The 16,679-nt window shown below is 36.8% G+C and overlaps 2 protein-coding genes across 2 annotated transcripts in view; both read right to left on the reverse strand.

The window, feature by feature from the left end:
• The window catches only part of septin4a (septin 4a), a 13,279-nt gene extending 4,756 nt beyond the window's left edge, over positions 1-8,523 (reverse strand). The window contains exons 1-7 of the mRNA XM_077195700.1: positions 8,349-8,523; positions 6,630-6,935; positions 6,430-6,520; positions 6,257-6,343; positions 4,335-4,458; positions 4,010-4,144; positions 1,774-1,891 (exon numbers count right to left, since the gene is read on the reverse strand). Coding sequence (XP_077051815.1) covers positions 1,774-1,891; positions 4,010-4,144; positions 4,335-4,458; positions 6,257-6,343; positions 6,430-6,520; positions 6,630-6,935; positions 8,349-8,369 — 882 coding nt within the window. The 5' untranslated portion in view covers positions 8,370-8,523. The remainder of the gene's footprint in view (positions 1-1,773; positions 1,892-4,009; positions 4,145-4,334; positions 4,459-6,256; positions 6,344-6,429; positions 6,521-6,629; positions 6,936-8,348) is intronic.
• Positions 8,524-9,443: 920 nt separating this feature from the next.
• Positions 9,444-16,625, reverse strand: LOC143702170 (septin-4). Its single transcript, XM_077195701.1, has 11 exons — positions 16,605-16,625; positions 16,267-16,494; positions 16,051-16,135; positions 14,762-14,848; positions 14,504-14,627; positions 11,665-11,799; positions 11,445-11,562; positions 11,204-11,296; positions 10,182-10,278; positions 9,773-9,912; positions 9,444-9,673 (listed from the first exon to the last, which is right to left on the reverse strand). Exons 2-11 carry the CDS (start codon positions 16,480-16,482, stop codon positions 9,662-9,664), a joined length of 1,107 nt encoding a protein of 368 aa, XP_077051816.1. The 5' UTR covers positions 16,483-16,494; positions 16,605-16,625; the 3' UTR covers positions 9,444-9,661.
• Positions 16,626-16,679: the final 54 nt, after the last annotated feature.

The raw sequence follows: 16,679 nt of genomic DNA on the forward strand, positions 1-16,679 counted from the left end.
TGGCAATCTACCTCAGCAGAAGGAAAAGTTCAAAGAGTCCTTAGATTTCGATATAAACACTGATTTTTACAGTACTACTTATATTGTAGAGGAGTTCATAAAGATGTAGTGTTTTAAAAATGTTTTATGTTCTGTTGTGGAGAATTTTCTGTGTTTTGAGACTTTTTTGAGTTAAATCATGCTCATTTATTGAGTTTTTTTTCTGTGTGTTTCGAAAACAGAGTTTTTTGTGTTGAAGAGAACTCGGTTTTGAAAAATAAAGAGGTTTTGAAATCTCAAATCTCTCTCTCTAGGAGCAATTAAAGGATCTGCAGTGCCTGAAAAGGATGTCAACCTGTGATATCCTGTTGGTCATTTGCTGTTGTGTTTTTGCTAGTGTTTGCTCCTGTGTGTTACACTGCTGGCTTTCCTGTAGTGATGGGCGAAACAAAGCTTTTCAAAGCTTCGCATCAATTGCTTCACAAAATGATTTACTGTGCGTTCACACAGCGTTCAAAATGCCACATACTGATGGCCCCTGCTGGTCATAACAATGGAAATGCAACAAAAACTCAGGCCAAACATGCATTAAAGGGGCATTCGGCAACTCTAGCTATTTCTTCGCTGATTTTCACTTTTGTTGTCGCATGTTTTGTCAACGAGCTCCCCCTACAGCTGTGAGGTGTATATTTCACAACAATATCGTAAGAAAACTCCCGCTTTCTACCGCTCCTCATGTGCATTTGTTACTATCGGAGCCGGCCAACTTTATTGTGCGGAGCTGTTTCTACCGAGGTGGGTAATACATCATACACATTGAGGGCGGCGTGTGTGTTTATGTCCAATTGCCGTAAAGCAGTTTGTGTTTCTCGCTCGTTCTCGCTTCTCACGAGACTTCCTATTTCCAACTTACCGGGACGTTTATCCTCATGTTGAAAGGTTAGTTTTCCGCCTAGGAACGTTGGGGGGAGCGGGGAAAGTCACCATTCTCCCAGAACAGTTTATTAAACCATCCAAATGATTTCTAAACTGTTTTATTAAGTTGAAATAGTTGCCGAATGACCTTTTAAAAACCCATTTTACAAACCTATTGCAAATGTTTTATTGAAAGTAAAATCTATCAAATGCATTTCACTAATCATCTACCGTATCAAGATTAAGTATCAAGTGTCTGTAATGTGTTCATTTATCAATTTTCAGGGCTTGTTTTGTTTGTTCCATGGATTGCACAGCTAAACAGGCCAACAAGAGACTATTAAATAGTATTATTCATTCTAATTATACTAATGAAATTCCGAAATGTTTCAAAACGATTATGTCACAAAGTAGTCGTTTACTGAAATCACGTGACTTTGGCGGTTTGATACACGCTCCAAACCACTGACTTGAAACAAAAGATTTATAAAGGTTTCGAAGATTCATGAAAACTGTTTGGAAATCACCCATCACTAGTTTCATGTTGAATTACATGCTGGCTTGACTGTTGACTTTACTGTAGATATTACTGTGTGGGGTGGGTGCCATTTCTTTTGTAAATATGGTTTACTCTTGTTTTTTGTTAGGGAGGTAGGGTAGCAAAATTTTATTTTTATTTTATTCTTTTGGTAGGGAATTCAGTTGTTCCTGTTAGGAGTTTGTTTGTTGTTTTGGCCTTTGCTCCCCCCTAAAGTTGTGCTTTCACTTTTGGCCCTGTAAATAAAAGTGTACAAACGATCTTTGGATGTCTTTTCCAGTTCAATATGTGGCCTCACCTAACAATATGCACTAGCCAGTATTTTTATACATTGTGCTTACCTTCATTTTCATTTTTCTGACTTCTTCTGGAGTGAGACTGTCTGCTTTGGCTAGCACAGGCACTATGTTGACTTTCTCATGTAGCGTCTTCATAAACTCCACATCCATCGGTCTGAGACTGTGACAAGAAGGAAAAAAAACAGTCACTCCCATGATTCCTGAGGTACATTTCCAGTACAAAATGCCACTGTTATTAAGTTAAGTTAAAACACCAGATTTATATTTATATTGTGAATAGTGGTGGATCATTAAAGTTTCTACAACATGTGATGCTGTTATTTGGAGAACAGCAATGAAATTCACCAAAAAATACAAAATGACATTTATTTCTCAGATAATCACCAATACTAAATGCTGGCCATTTAATCACCCCTGGGTTCATTTCCCATCAATGATGCGATTCGCTGCTTAGTTACCGTAGTATGATGCATCGTTGAAAAAACTAGCTAGTCACAACTGTTTCCTGAAAGTTTTGTAACTTTAATCGCACACCAATCGTTTGAACTACTTTGGTTCAACAGTATAGAACTGTTGCTATTGTTATTTGGCAGGTGGTGGAGTAATAACTTCTGCTAATTAATCCGTTTGAGATTAAATTACTGTCAGATTTTTGCTGTAAATGACAAACATGGCATCTAAAGACTACTTTGCTATTTTTTCTCCATTTACAGTTGTTTGCTTCAATCGCAGCTTCCCTCTTACGTCACACGAGGTACTAAATTATTTTTTTAGCAGATGCAAATAAATACAAAAAGCAATCCATCTTAGGGAGGCAATAAAATAAAGATAAAATAGGTAATCGCATCTTTTTATCAGATTTGTGAGATATGAATTCAGATTTGCGAAAAATACAGACACAATTGAGTGATATAAACTTTCAACTGCAAGAAAAAAGTTTAAATTGTGAGTCACAATTACTTTTTTACTTTTTATTCCGTTGCAGAAACAAGCTTCCATACAATAGCATGAGAAGTGCTAACAATACAAAGTTTCAAACATTGTCCGGAATAGTACAAGCTAGAGCAAGGAAGGATATAAAGGCTTGTGCATACCGGGACGATTATCGCGCGCGGTTATCGCCGACGTTTAACGCCTCGTGACTAAACAAGGGGCACCAATGTGTTTATGCACACCAGCAAAACGTCAGGCGTAGAAGCATAAATTATTATTATTTTTTTAATCTTTTTTTTGGTTTGACGCACCGCATTAAAAACTGGCCGACCAATGAGATTGGGGCTTTTGCTCACGTGCCTGGAGCTGCTGAAGTTACAGTACTTGGTGGCGCTCGAGCACAAAACGGTCTTGCCATGCACACATTGATAGAAGAAGACAGAAAGAGGAAGTAAGTAGACGAAGAAGAAGATGCAACGAGGCAAGGTGAATGTGGAGATGCTGGTTTCTTTGGTGTCTGAACACAAAGAACTTTAAGACAACGCCACAGTGACTACAAATATCTCGATAAGAGGGAGTTGTTATGGAGAGGAATTGCAGATCAATAAGGCTACGTTTACACGACAATGATGTACTAAAAACTGAAAAGTTTTTCCTTTGCATTTTCTGTATAGATGACAACGTTGTCAAAACAATCCGTTTACAAGGATCCGTGAAAATTATTCAAATTGGTGTATTCTGCTGTTTGGCCAGTAGTTGGCGATGTCACTTTGAAAAGAAGCACTATGCACCTATAGACCAGGGGTCTCCAACTCTGCTCCTGGAGAGCTACTGCAGTCTGCAGGACAGCAGCTCTCCTAATTAATGTAGCTGCAGTAGCTCTGCAGGACAGTAGCTCTCCAGGAGCAGGGTTGGAGACCCCTGCTATAGACTGAACAATTAATACGCATGCGCGTGACGTCACGGTTTTCAGAAATTCGCAAAAATTTCAGAAATTTTTTGTAGTTTACTCGGAGAAGATAATGGTAACGTTTTCAAAATCTTGCACTCTTCTGTTTTCAAAAGTTTGCATTTTTAGCCCTCAATTCGCCAATGTCGTGTAAATGAAACGCCAAAACGCATAAAAAGTTTTTGTTTTTTTTGTTGAAAACGGTGCCTTGTAAACGGCTCCTAAGAAATAAGAGAATATACGTATACTATGCTAGTGTGAAGCACACTTGCACATGCACACTCTTTAAAAAAATTTTATTCTCTTGGCCAACACATCTTTCACACTTGTGGTCAAACTATCGATCACTACTTGTGAATAACAAGCACTTCCACTTGTTTTGTCAGGGAGTGTTACCCGTGGCCAAAAGGTGAGATGAAGTAGAGGCAGCAGTGCACACGGTTGTCCTGAATGTTTTTACGGTTGAGGCCGCTTTCGTCACGAAAGTACTGCTCAAACTGCTGGTCAATGTAGTCCTCAACAGCCCTCCAGCTATTACAATGAACATTAAATGGAGATTAAAAAGCTGAAAATGAGCAAATGTATTTGATATAGTTACTTTTCATCACCAAAGTCAAAAACTAATCTCATCATGAGTAACTGAGAGACAATATGACACAGTAAATATTAATTCTGAGAGAAATGACTCCTGTGTCATTAACTAAAAACAATGCAGTCCCACCACTCTGTGTTGTTGACAGCATCACCGAATCCTGGCGTATCCACAATGGTGAGTCTCAGCTTGACTCCTTTCTCCTCTATAGACACAGTGTGTTTTGTGATCTCCACTGTCTGCGAGATCCGCTCTGCAAATGGATCAATGACAAATATTAAAAACGATAGTCATTAATTACTCACCCTCATGTAGCTCCAAACCTGTAATACGTTCGCGCAAGAACCAATGAGGTTCATTCTCGTGTTACGCAGCACGTTTGAGCTTCAGCAGGAACCAATGAGGTTTGTTATCACGTGTCAAGTAGGTTCGCTGATCATTGTTTATATGTGAATAAAAGCATACATAAAATCTGTTCATCATGTAAAGCAATCGAGTCACTGGGGGAAATTTGGACTAAACCGCTCAATTCATATGGATTAGTTTTACGATCTCTTTATGAAATCTTTGAAGCGTCAAAGTGTCAGTTGTCTAGCTATCAATAAAGGGAGAGAAAGCTCACAAATTTCATAAAAAAGATCTTCATTTGTGTTCCGAAGATGAACGAAAGTCTTACGGGTTTTGAATGACAAAAAGAAAAAAGAAAAGAAAAAAAGAAAAAATTTGGTTTAAAATACGTGCCATGGTCTTAGACGTGTAATATTTGTATTCATGTTAAGCCGGATGCACACTGTGCGATTTATTATAGTCCTTTACGATTGCTCCTTGTCAGACTGTACGAACATGATCATCGCTGTAAGCCAGGTCACACTGTGGCATCTCAGTTGTCATTAATGTCAGACTGTACGGCAGTCAAGGCGCGTTAAACAAAAGGACGCACTCAAGAAAACTTGTCCAGAGTTTTACATCATCAATCAATGACACGTTCGGTGATGTGAGCTGCATTACACGCGGGATTGAAATGGTGGCTACAAAGAAATCTCTAACTTTAATTTTGGTCATGCTTTTCTTGAAAAACGAAGACAATTTGATGGTCGTCGTCGTCGAAGCCACACTGCAGGACTGTAATTCAAATCTTCTGACATTGCCAGAATTTCGTCAGAGGTAAAACTTGATCGCAAAGGTCATTAATCGGCTGTCGGTGAAAATGTCAATCTAACGATCAAATACTTTAGATTTTAGTCTAGGATCAGAGGAATCTTTTAGGATTTTAATAAATTTGTCTCAGACAGACAAATCGAGGACAAAAATCGCACAGTGTGCACAATCCGTAGTTTCAAATGGTTTAAAAAAAAATGTATACTATTTTCAAGAAAAATTTTAGATAACGACCATAAAGTAAAAATAATAATGCATTTCCCTTACACCTTGAATGCATGCGAGTGTACACATCTTTTTCAAAACTTTTTGAAATATATTTTTTAAGGTAAATGAAATCAAACATTATTACAATTTTTGGTGGGTATATCATGACATTTTATAACCCGAATTAACCGTGCCTAGTCATAAGCCCTTTTCACGCATACAGTATTTACTGGTGAAATTACTGTTAAGAGATCATGTGTGTGAAGATAATAAATAACATAATGCTTATAAATATAACAACAAATGTTGTTTTACAGAAGAATATTGCACTAACCAGTCTTATTTCAGTATCATTGATATACTACTATAGTTTTTGTTAATATTTTGAATTACATTTCTATATTTTCTGTTTACATTTTAAATTTAAGTAAAGTTTGTCATTTTGTTGTGTTTTTGTCCTTCATCTAAAAAAATCTATACAGTTTGTGTTAAGTTTTAGTTTATTTTTACTATTATTTTAGCACTTCAATGTAAACTAAATAAAAAAGAGAAATTATGCCTTTAAGCGTTTATCTTTTATTTTATTTCAGTTTTATTTCAGTTAAATAAATAAACATTTTGTTATTTCAAGTAATGAAAAGGTTTTTCTAGTTTTAGCTTTAGTTAACGATAACCCCGACTCTTACCTTCAGCATTGAGCATCTTCCTGTCTTTGTAAAGGTCTGTGAGGAAGAGGCTGTTGACTAGTGTAGATTTCCCTAAGCCTGACTCCCCTGGAAGGATCAAAAGGATAAAAATAAAAGGACATCAAATATAACTTTTACTTTGGCTATCTGTCTTTGACATCTGATGACCTCACCTGCCACCATAAGAGTAAAGACGAACCCCTTTTTCACAGATTTCCTGTGCACTTGGTTAGGCAGAGTCGCAAAGCCAACATATTCTTGATCCTATAAAAAGGGAAAAATCTCAGATAGTGATGTGATTTCAAAATTAGTAATTATGGATTTAAAAAATCTAGTTTGAAGCAAGCAATATAATAGCCTGAGTCAACATTACCTCAGCAGAGTCATAGGGGTCAAATCTGCCCCAAGGACTTTTCGGGCGAGAGGGGCTCATGGGAGAATCCAGAGAGCTCATGGAGCTGAGCGGGCCCCGGCGAACTAACTCCGGCTCAAGACTTCTGCTCAGTGGTCGTGTGAAAGTGGGCGTCCCTGGGGTGTTAGGCTGTGTGCTGCCGTCGGGCTGCCTGTCCATAATGGGCATCTCACTTCCAGGGTAAGTGTGACCGGCTCTAGGGGGCAGGTCTCTCATGGTATAGGCCAATTCAGCGTCCTCACAGTCTCCTATGGCTAAACTAGACAACTGCAGATGTAGGACACAAATGACTTTATAGTTTCAGTTTAGATCAACTCTAAATAATCAGCTTGGACCTAATGGTGCATTTCATTAGTCCTTGGAAGTAGGAAATTCCTATTTCCCAGTAGGAACTTTTAACTGGAATGCACACTTAAGTCAGTGTTGCGACTGGGAAAGTCAGTAGGACGAGCATCAGGCCCGACTTCAGTATCCAATATGGATGCTCAGCGCATCATCCACAGTCGAATAGTAATATACTTCTGTTTGTCTGTGTCTTAAACTCAGTGGTGCACATACTATCCCACCCTCTATTTGTAGACATACTTCAACATGCTGTTCAAAATACAGTTTGTATTACGAAAAAGAAGCACAACAAAGGTTTGCCAGGACGCATCCATGTTAGATTTCTGACCATGTGTACTGGAACGTGGTCAACTCGGGTGTGACGTCATTCCAGCTGCAACATCCCTCTTCCGAGGTAAAAGCATGGCATGTATTTAATTGTATAAAATTGTGATTGTCCTTTTCTTTCTTCAATCTAATTAACCATCTATATCCAATTAAAGGCATTTGTGTTAGAGACATACTGATAATCTTATTTGTCATTATTTATTTTGTTTCATTATTTTTTTATTTCAGAGCTTGACAGATCCAGTCCCCATTTACTTTAATTATATTGAAGTGTATTGGAAGCATTATAAGAGAAAATCATTAGTTGCATTTAATTATACATAACATTATTTTATCATCAGTTCTCTCACCTTCATGTCCTCATGTTGTTCTAACCTATTCATGACACACAAAAAAATATTGTACCGGCTTCTTAATTTCACACGGTTAAGTGAATGTGAACTGGGGCTGTCATGCTCCAATTTTAATTTTACTGTAAAATTACATGAAATGTAAGGTTAGATATATTTTACAGTTATTCCCCTATGTAGAAAGGGAACTTACTGTGAACCCAGTTTTACTGTACATTTACAGTTAAAATTACAATATTTTTGGATACACTCAAAAAGTTTGAACGTCACAAATAAACAAAGCTTCAACACAGGAAGCTGCTCAGTCTTTAATGCAAACAATGTGACCTGCATTCATCCAGCAGCCTGTCACTGTTCATTAGTCCAGACTCCAGACACATTAATACCTCACACTAATGCCCTGATCTCCAGTAAGATGCTAGAGAAGTGGGGGTCGTGGCTGCAGGCACAGTTTGACTGTTTTCTTTTAACTAGGGTACATTTCATTCATAAATGAGTAGTTATGTATACATACCTCAGGATCTGGAGCCAATGAAAGTGTGTAAACAGAAAGAAAGAGACCATATTAAAGTTTCAAAACAGTCAGATGCGTTTCTGACCTACATTTGCAAATCCATAATTTAGAAAATAAATTGTTTTTATTTTAAAAAGCCCTTACCGCGTTGTCTGTACATCGCATTCACGAACCGGTTGGTGGTCGACGACAGGTGCTCCATTTCACCAGACCAGTTAACATCTACTTGTCAATGCGGTTGGATGTTTAACTTACCTAAATAAAAAAATCCTCTGTCCGGAGTTTTTCTGTGGAGAATAGTACAGAAAAAACTCCGCTATTAAGGTAACGCAAGTTTCCTGACGCTAAATGTTCAGGATATACGGAGGAAGGAAAACAAAGTTACAGCACACGCAAACAGCACGGCCAACTGTTCAATGCTATCAGTGAGAGCTGTGCGGAGCGTCGCGTGACTCGCGTTCACTTGCAGTGTACTGGGAGCGTTTCAGTTGCGTCGCGGTTTAAAACGTCGCGCTTTGATTGGTCGCCTGGGTGCCTGCGTTGATTTGCGTCATAGCGTTTGCTTGTCGGTATAATACGTATAATACTAATTATATTGCGTTTAAAATATAGCAGCTAAATACCAATGAGAAACTGAAACAACTAGACTAAGCAATAAATGCGTTCAACTGAAATAATTGCAATATTAACCATGAAAAGACATGTTTTCTTTTAGTAGACAGCAAATGCAAAGATAGTAAATGTACAGCAGTTTAAATTAAATAACTTTTCTGGCAAATAAAGGGATCTTTTTTTCCAACTAAGATCTGGTTCTGATTAAGGCTACACTGTAAAACTATGAAATATATATATATATATATATATATATATATATATATATATATATATATATATATATATATATATAAATGAATAGCCAACAGTAAACTCGATTAGCAAGGTAAACATCTTACAATTTATGTAATTTTTCTATAACATACAAGGCCTATGTATGAATTAGGCTACCATATAGGTAATTTAGAGTGAAATAATAAAATTAACAAGACAATATGCTTTTCACTGTAAAGTATTGATAGTTATGTTTTTCGACCCACCACAATTTAAATGGTAAAAGCAGTAAAAAGATGCAGATTATAGTTTTCTTTTGCCTTACCCCAGATCTATTCATTGACCTTAGATATGCAAAAAATGTCACATACCTTAAAGCAATTTAAAGAGCACAAACATTCGACAGACTAATGGCTATGGTTTTATTCTGTGTTAAAAAAATGTACAATATTAATTTTAAAATGAATGTAATTGGTTAGTAAATTGTCAGTCCTATTACATTTGCAGGAGAATTGCTACAGTCCTCCTCCTTTCAACATTTTATTTTATTAAGTAATTAATTGCCTCTTCCATCTAGGGGTTTCCGTGAGACACAAGTTGTCCTCTTCTGTAATCCAGCTGGCAAATCCTTACACATTCACCTATTGGTGAAAATAAAAAATAAATTAATATTACTAAAAAGCTAATGAAAATCTCTCAGTGCTAACGGATAAACAATTTTTTTTTTAAATTGTATTTACCAAGCACGGGTTCTTGCACAGGCAATTTATACGATAGTTCTCATACAACACATAGTGAGTGGTATGTTTTAGGTCCTGCATGTTTGTGCGGATCAACATGTTCCTCAGATGCACAAAATCACTGTGAGATGGATTCTCAACTGTTGGAGAGAAAAGAGGACATGCAGTATGTTGTTACATACAGTATACATACAGTATACACAACCTCTCTGCTATTTTCCAAGATTTCTGAACATAAAAAATGTATGGTAAAAAGAGCAGCGTAATCCTTAACAGTTTCTTCCATTGATTTCATTCAGATTGGAAACAACGTGATAACGACAGACAGAAATTTTGAGTGATCTATTCCTGTTGTCTTAAATGTTACCACAAGTATAAATGTAACATCTGATGGTGCGAGTGAACATACCCTCTACAATCCCCCATGGATAGGCACGGGCTCGAACTCTTCTGCCATCTCTCTCTACTACTGTATTACTCCCAATAACAGCAAAGGGTATACTTCTCTATGAGAAGACATGGAAAAATTGGAGAGCTGTCACAAAAGGATTCTAAAAAATAACAAAAGCCAACAAGCTTAACCCTTTTGAAAAAGTACCCTTAATTGTATTGAATGTCAAATCTTAAAAGTATATATTTTTTAAAACTGTACTTGCAGATAATATAACATTAATGAAATAACTAAACAGAGTCCACTTTCATCACACACACTTTTAGAAAGTACACTTTATATGTTGAATAAAAACTTTAAATCATTATGTTTTAATAAACTTTTGTTGAACTTTAAAGAAGTACACTTTTATATTGATGTGTTGACTAACACATTAAAGGACTGTCGTGTATTATTCGATATTACATTTAATGGAGATATATTTTAAACGTATTCAATTGTAACTTCATAATTACAAATGTGTCATTTAAAATATATTTAAATACATGACACAAGTATCAATAGAAATGACATTAATCTATATTGTAGTTGACTATAAATGCATGTGTTTAAAAGTACATTTCACCATATTTCAAAAACAACAGAAGTAATTATGTAATTACGTATAAAGATGGACTTAAGTCCTATACTTAAGTTGGTCAAAGTTCAACTAATTGCACTTAATATAAATTGAAACTATAATATATCTTGTTTTAATTGTAAGTAATCTGCAATTATGTGTCGGAAAAAATAACATTCAGTTCACACTTAAGTATGATTTTTCAAAGAATGTTATTTTCAGAATAAGTACTCTTTTTATTTTCATAATAATAACTCTTTTTTTGTGCTCAAGTGCAAATATTTTTTTATTATTATGTAATATTATTATGTAATTATTTTTCACAGGGAAAAAATTCATGTCACAGCTTCTTTTAAAAAGCAAAATATGTGACTGATTTCCAAAGGAAAATAATATAGTGACCTGTAGTTCTGTCCTTTACCTCTAGATCCTGCTGCCTGAAGGGATCATTATTATGATCACAATCTGGGACCTGGAAGATCTTGATTTTGTATTGGTCAATTTCTGTCAAAATCTATGAAAACAAATGCAATACATTACAGATTGCAGATCTGGTGGTTGTTGTTGACATTGGAAGTCATGTTCTCAAAATATCTATATGATAAACTTTTTGAAACATCCATGTAGGCTTTCCCAGATTTTCAGTACATGTTAATTCTCACCTTGGCTTTCATATTGCGTGTCTCTTTTGGAGTGAGGCTGTCTGCTTTAGCCAGCACAGGCACAATGTTGACCTTCTGATCCAGGGCCTTCATGAAGTTCACATCTATTGGTTTGAGACTGAGACAGCCCAAAGGACATCTGTTAACTGACTTCAGTCTATATGTGTACGGTTACTGAAATCCTGAGATTGTAAAAGCCTGTGTTGAAAAGATGTCTTACCCATGGCCATGAGGTGAGATGAAGTATAAACAGCAGTGCACTCTGTTGTCCCTTATGTTTTTACGGTTCAGCCCGATCTCATCTCTGCGGTACTTCTCCATCTGCTGGTCTACATAATGAACTGCAGCCTTCCAGCTGTAACCAAAACCAATGTCTAAATAAACTGAACAAAATTATAAACGCAACACTTTTGTTTTTGCCCCCATTTTTCATGAGCTGATCTCAGAGATCTAAGACTTTTTCTATGCACACAAAAGGCCTATTTCTCTCAAATATTGTTCACAAATCTGTCCAAATCTGTGTCAGTGAGCACTTCTCCTTTGCCGAGATAATCCATCCACCTCACAGGTATGGCATATCAAGATGCTGATTAGACGGCATGATTATTGCACAGGTGTCCCTTAAATAAAAGGCCACTCTAAAATGTGCAGTTTTATCACACAGCACAATGCCACAGATGTTACAAGTTTTGAGGGAGCGTGCAATTAGCATGCTGACTGCAGGAATTTCCACAAGAGCTGTTGCCTGTGAATTAAATGTTCATTTCTCTACCATAAGCCGTCTCCAAAGGTGTTTCAGAGAATGTGTCAGTACATCCAACATGCCTCACAACCGCAGACCACGTGTAACCACACCAGCCCAGGACCTCCACATCCAGCATCTTCACCTCCAAGATCGTCCGAGACCAGCCTCCCGGACGGCTGCTGCAACAATCAGTTTGCATAACCAAAGAATTTCTGCACAAACTGTCAGAAACCGTCTCAGGGAAGCTCATCTGCATGCTCGTCGTCCTCATCTGGGCCTCGACCTGACTGCAGTTCGTCGTCGTAACCGCTTGAGTGGGCAAATGCTCACATTCAATGGCGTCTGGTACTTTGGAGTGGTGTTCTCTTCACGGATGAATCCTGGTTTTCACTGTACAGGGCAGATGGCAGACAGTGTGTTGTGCCATTCATCCACGACCATCACCTCATGTTGCAGGATGATAATGCACAGCCCCATGTTGCAAGGATCTGTTCACAATTCCTGGAAGCTGAAAACATCCCAGTTCTTGCATGGCCAACATACTCACCGGACATGTCACCCATTGAGCATGTTTGGGATGCTCTGGATCGGCGTATACGACAGAGTGTTCCAGGTCCTGCCAATATCCAGCAACTTCGCACAGCCATTGAAGAGGAGTGGACCAGCATTACACAGGCCACAATCAACAACCTGATCAACTCTATGTGAAGGAGATGTGTTGCACTGAACGAGGCAAATGGTGGTCACACCAGATACTGACTTAAGATAAAAATCATATTTGTGTTTAATTTTTTAGCTTTTAGCGCTGAAGTAAGACCCTGCATCCCAATATCCATCCTAAATAGTATGTGAGATTAGAATAAGTGTGTCCCAAAGCATAGTATATTGAAAAAACTATATCAAAAGTCCCGGGATGATCTACTATGTCCGGTAGATTTTCGAAGTGTAGATCCATGCTCATTCTAAAGTATGATATTGCCCACAAGCCATTGCGCTTTGGATTAAGTTCAGAGCTACAAACATGAGTAAAAAGTGTTTAAAAACTATAAAACTTGGCGGGTGTGGGCAACCGACAGTGAGAGGTTTAGATACAGGTTCAAGTGACTAATAATCAAAGTTTAACCTGATAAAAAATATTTATTTAATGACATCCGTGTTATATTTCATCAAAAACATTGTGGATTTTTATAAAGATCCGTTTGGGCATTAACTTTTAAATGCATATGCGTTAATATGAGTAGAGTTCTATGTATGAAAGACCAGCAACTCCAGATGCTACTACATTTGTCTCCGATTCGGTAGGAAATGGAATTAAATGTGGAGGATTTTAACTGTGACAAGATGACTGACAGGCCAGTTAACGGTGACAGGATGCAACAGAGAGCAACCGTTTAAAACGCAATTGTATGACATGATAATATGTCTCAAAGCTTGTCCACTCTTTTGCTACACACTCAAAATATGTACTTTTCCTCACAAAAAGAGTACATCATTTTATGGTGTAGTATATAAGTAGGTGAATTGGGATGCAGCAAGAGTGTTGAACTTTCTCCTTCTACGTCCTATTCTTCTGTAATTCAGAATGGCAGCATAGCTGAAAGGTTTGTTTTAGCTGCGCCCTCCACTGTACAGGAGTGAATTTGCATTTCCTTCAGCCTGAGGCTTATTCGTTTCACATTTCGTGAGCTTAGAATTATACAGTTCTATCTCTGTTTAGGGTAGTTCTGAGAAATTGAGCATCAAAGTTTTTATATCCCTGCTGTTTTGTGAGATGGGACCTTTTTATTTTATTAATAACTACTAACAAAATATTTTTTTTACAAAAATAACACACACAGGCATTAGTAAACACCCAATGGATAAGATTGTCAAAAACTCAGTTTCGACCAAAAGTGGAGATAGAACCGTATAATTCTAAGCTCACGATTTGGTGTGAAAAGGTCTTTACATTTGCCAAAAATAGAACTTCTTTCTGTTTATTAAAAAAAAAAAACAGACAAACCCAGGCCAGATGAGAAAAGGTAACGCAAAAAAGTAACTAAATAAAAAGTAAAAAACAAACAAAGTAACACAATTAGTTACTTTTTTAACGAGTAACGCAATATTGTAATGCATTCTTTTTAAAAGTATCTTTCCCCAACACTGCTAGAAACCCTCTATTACAGGACATTTTCACTTGGGGAATAAATTAACCATTTCAACAACTTTGCTGTTGCATGATGCTTCTACACCCCTAGATATCTATAAGTTCAATATCAACAAGTACAACATAATCAAAAAATGACTGAGTGCAACTTTAACACTTAAGTAGTACCTTTCATTATTATTAATGGCATCTCCAAAACCAGGGGTGTCGATAACAGTGAGCCTTAGATTTACTCCCTCTTCAACAATGTCTACGGTGCTCTTTGTTATTGACACTGTCCGAGCTATCTTCTCTGTGAGAAAGAAATGGATGCATTTCACAACAGATCTTCTCTGCATGAGTTTTGGATGCCGTGTCCTTAATTAATTCAGTACTGCATTTATAAGTAGAGTGAATACAATTGTTGTTGAGTAATGTTAAGTGTACCTGAAACATCAGGCATGCATCTGTCCGTATAGAGGTTTGTGAGGAAAAGGCTGTTGACAAGAGTGGATTTGCCTAAGCCAGACTCACCTAAACATAAAATTATTTATTTTAATATTAAAATTGAGTTCATAAAACGTTTTAAACGTGCATTAAATTGACTGTAAAGACTTTTACATTGTTACGAAAAAATCCAAATAAATTATTTTAAACTTACAAAAGAATCCTGAAAAAATATTGTTTTACTGTTTAAACATTTCAAACGTTTCAACTGTTTTCAACATTGACAATAATAATAAATGTTTCTTGAGCAGCAAATCAGCATATACCCAGGGGGCAAAGGGGGTTTAGCAGACATGGGCTGCTGTAGAAGGTTGTCATATAAAAATGAAATCTATGATGTGTGAGGATCACAACCTGGGTGGACAACCCAGTCAACAAGCTGCTGGAAACTTGTAATTAGGGTCAAAACAATGCTACCTCAAATTCTGCTTTAACTCCCCGGAATCACCCAATGAATGAATAGGGTAAAAAAAGTATCTACCAGATATCACCATGAACCTTTCCCAGTTGATTAACTAGAAAAAAATGTATTACAAGTTTTCTGTAATTTAATGTTTAAATATGCAAAATAGGCATTCTCTAATTAAATATGCACTAATTTGCATATATTTTAAAAGACGAAATCTGAGTATTGGATAAAGCCAGGTTCAAAATTATTTTTCATTGTGTTCACATATTAGATGGGGAACAAATTACAGATTGATTTATGGGTATCTACTTTTGTTATCCTGTAAATCAGAATATACTGTCAATAGCCTTAAAAAAATGGATTTTCACCATGTTTTTTTTGGAATAAAATGTCATATAAATCAGGCTAGGAATAATATATTTACAAATCCCTCTGCAAATGTCTTCATAATATAACTAGGTACAAGACTGGAAAGTTTGGTGTATATATGTGCCACTGAAGAGGAGTTCTCTTACGAGAGTACTCTCGTGTTGCGTAAGCATGCGGGAGTAAATCATGGGGCGTAAGCATGATTTCCTAAAAAACAGGTGTTTTGCCCCCTGGGTAATATTAGAATGAATTTCTGAAGGATCATCTGACACTGAAAACTGGATTAATGATCCTGAAGATTCAGCTTTGCATCACAGTAGAAAACAGTTATTTAAAATTTTAACAATACCTCAAAATATTACTTTTTTTTACTGTATTTTTAATCAAATAAACGCAGCCTTGGTGAGCATAAGAGACTTCTTTCAAAAACTGTATAGTTTGTGTTTCTTACCAACAACCATCAGATTGAACACAAATCCTTTTTTCACTGCTTTCTGTCGGACTTGGTTCGGCAGTGTCACAACGCCAACATATTCCTGGGAGGGACAATAAAAAATAATCTGTACGGTATATAACATCATCCGTCTTTTTTAAGTGTAATAATATATTTCACAATATTACTGTTTTTTAAGGCACTTTGGCCACTGCAGCATGTGTGTTACTATACCTCTGAAGAGTCATACGGGTCAAAGCGGCCCAGTGGACTCTTGTGTCTAAGAGGTGATTTGTCATCAATGGGAAGAGTCTTTTGTTCATGAGGAGATGAGGATGAGTAGAATGTGTCAGAGGAAAGGATACATTTATCTTTGTTCTCTGCTTGAGTGGAGTCAAGTAGAGAAGTGTCATGATCCCTGGGGAGACTCTCCATTCCAGAGTCATCCATCACTAGGGAAAACTAGCAGAAAGGCAGATCGATTGAATTTGGTGATTGACAGCTTACGTAGCTTATGTACTTATTCCTAAATCGTTTTAGCCAAAAGCTTTTTATGTAATAGTATGACCTACCTCCCCAACTAAGGCAGATATTCATGTAAGATGATGTGGCATGGGAAATAGACACAATAATAATGTTAATAATTA

This window comes from Siphateles boraxobius, unplaced genomic scaffold (assembly GCF_051911475.1).
Source record: "Siphateles boraxobius isolate OS27281-9 unplaced genomic scaffold, OSU_SipBor_1 11, whole genome shotgun sequence".
In the NCBI taxonomy this organism is placed as follows: domain Eukaryota; kingdom Metazoa; phylum Chordata; class Actinopteri; order Cypriniformes; family Leuciscidae; genus Siphateles; species Siphateles boraxobius.

Bases quoted from the DNA above. Each gene is read 5' to 3' on its own strand.
- LOC143702170 (XM_077195701.1), bottom strand. From the start codon at position 16,482: ATGGATGACTCTGGAATGGAGAGTCTCCCCAGGGATCATGACACTTCT. The intron at 16,136-16,266 runs GTATAGTAACAC...TGTCCCTCCCAG, and splicing joins ACCCGTATGACTCTTCAGAG to GAATATGTTGGCGTTGTGAC. The intron at 14,849-16,050 runs GTAAGAAACACA...TTTTATGTTTAG, and splicing joins GTTCAATCTGATGGTTGTTG to GTGAGTCTGGCTTAGGCAAA.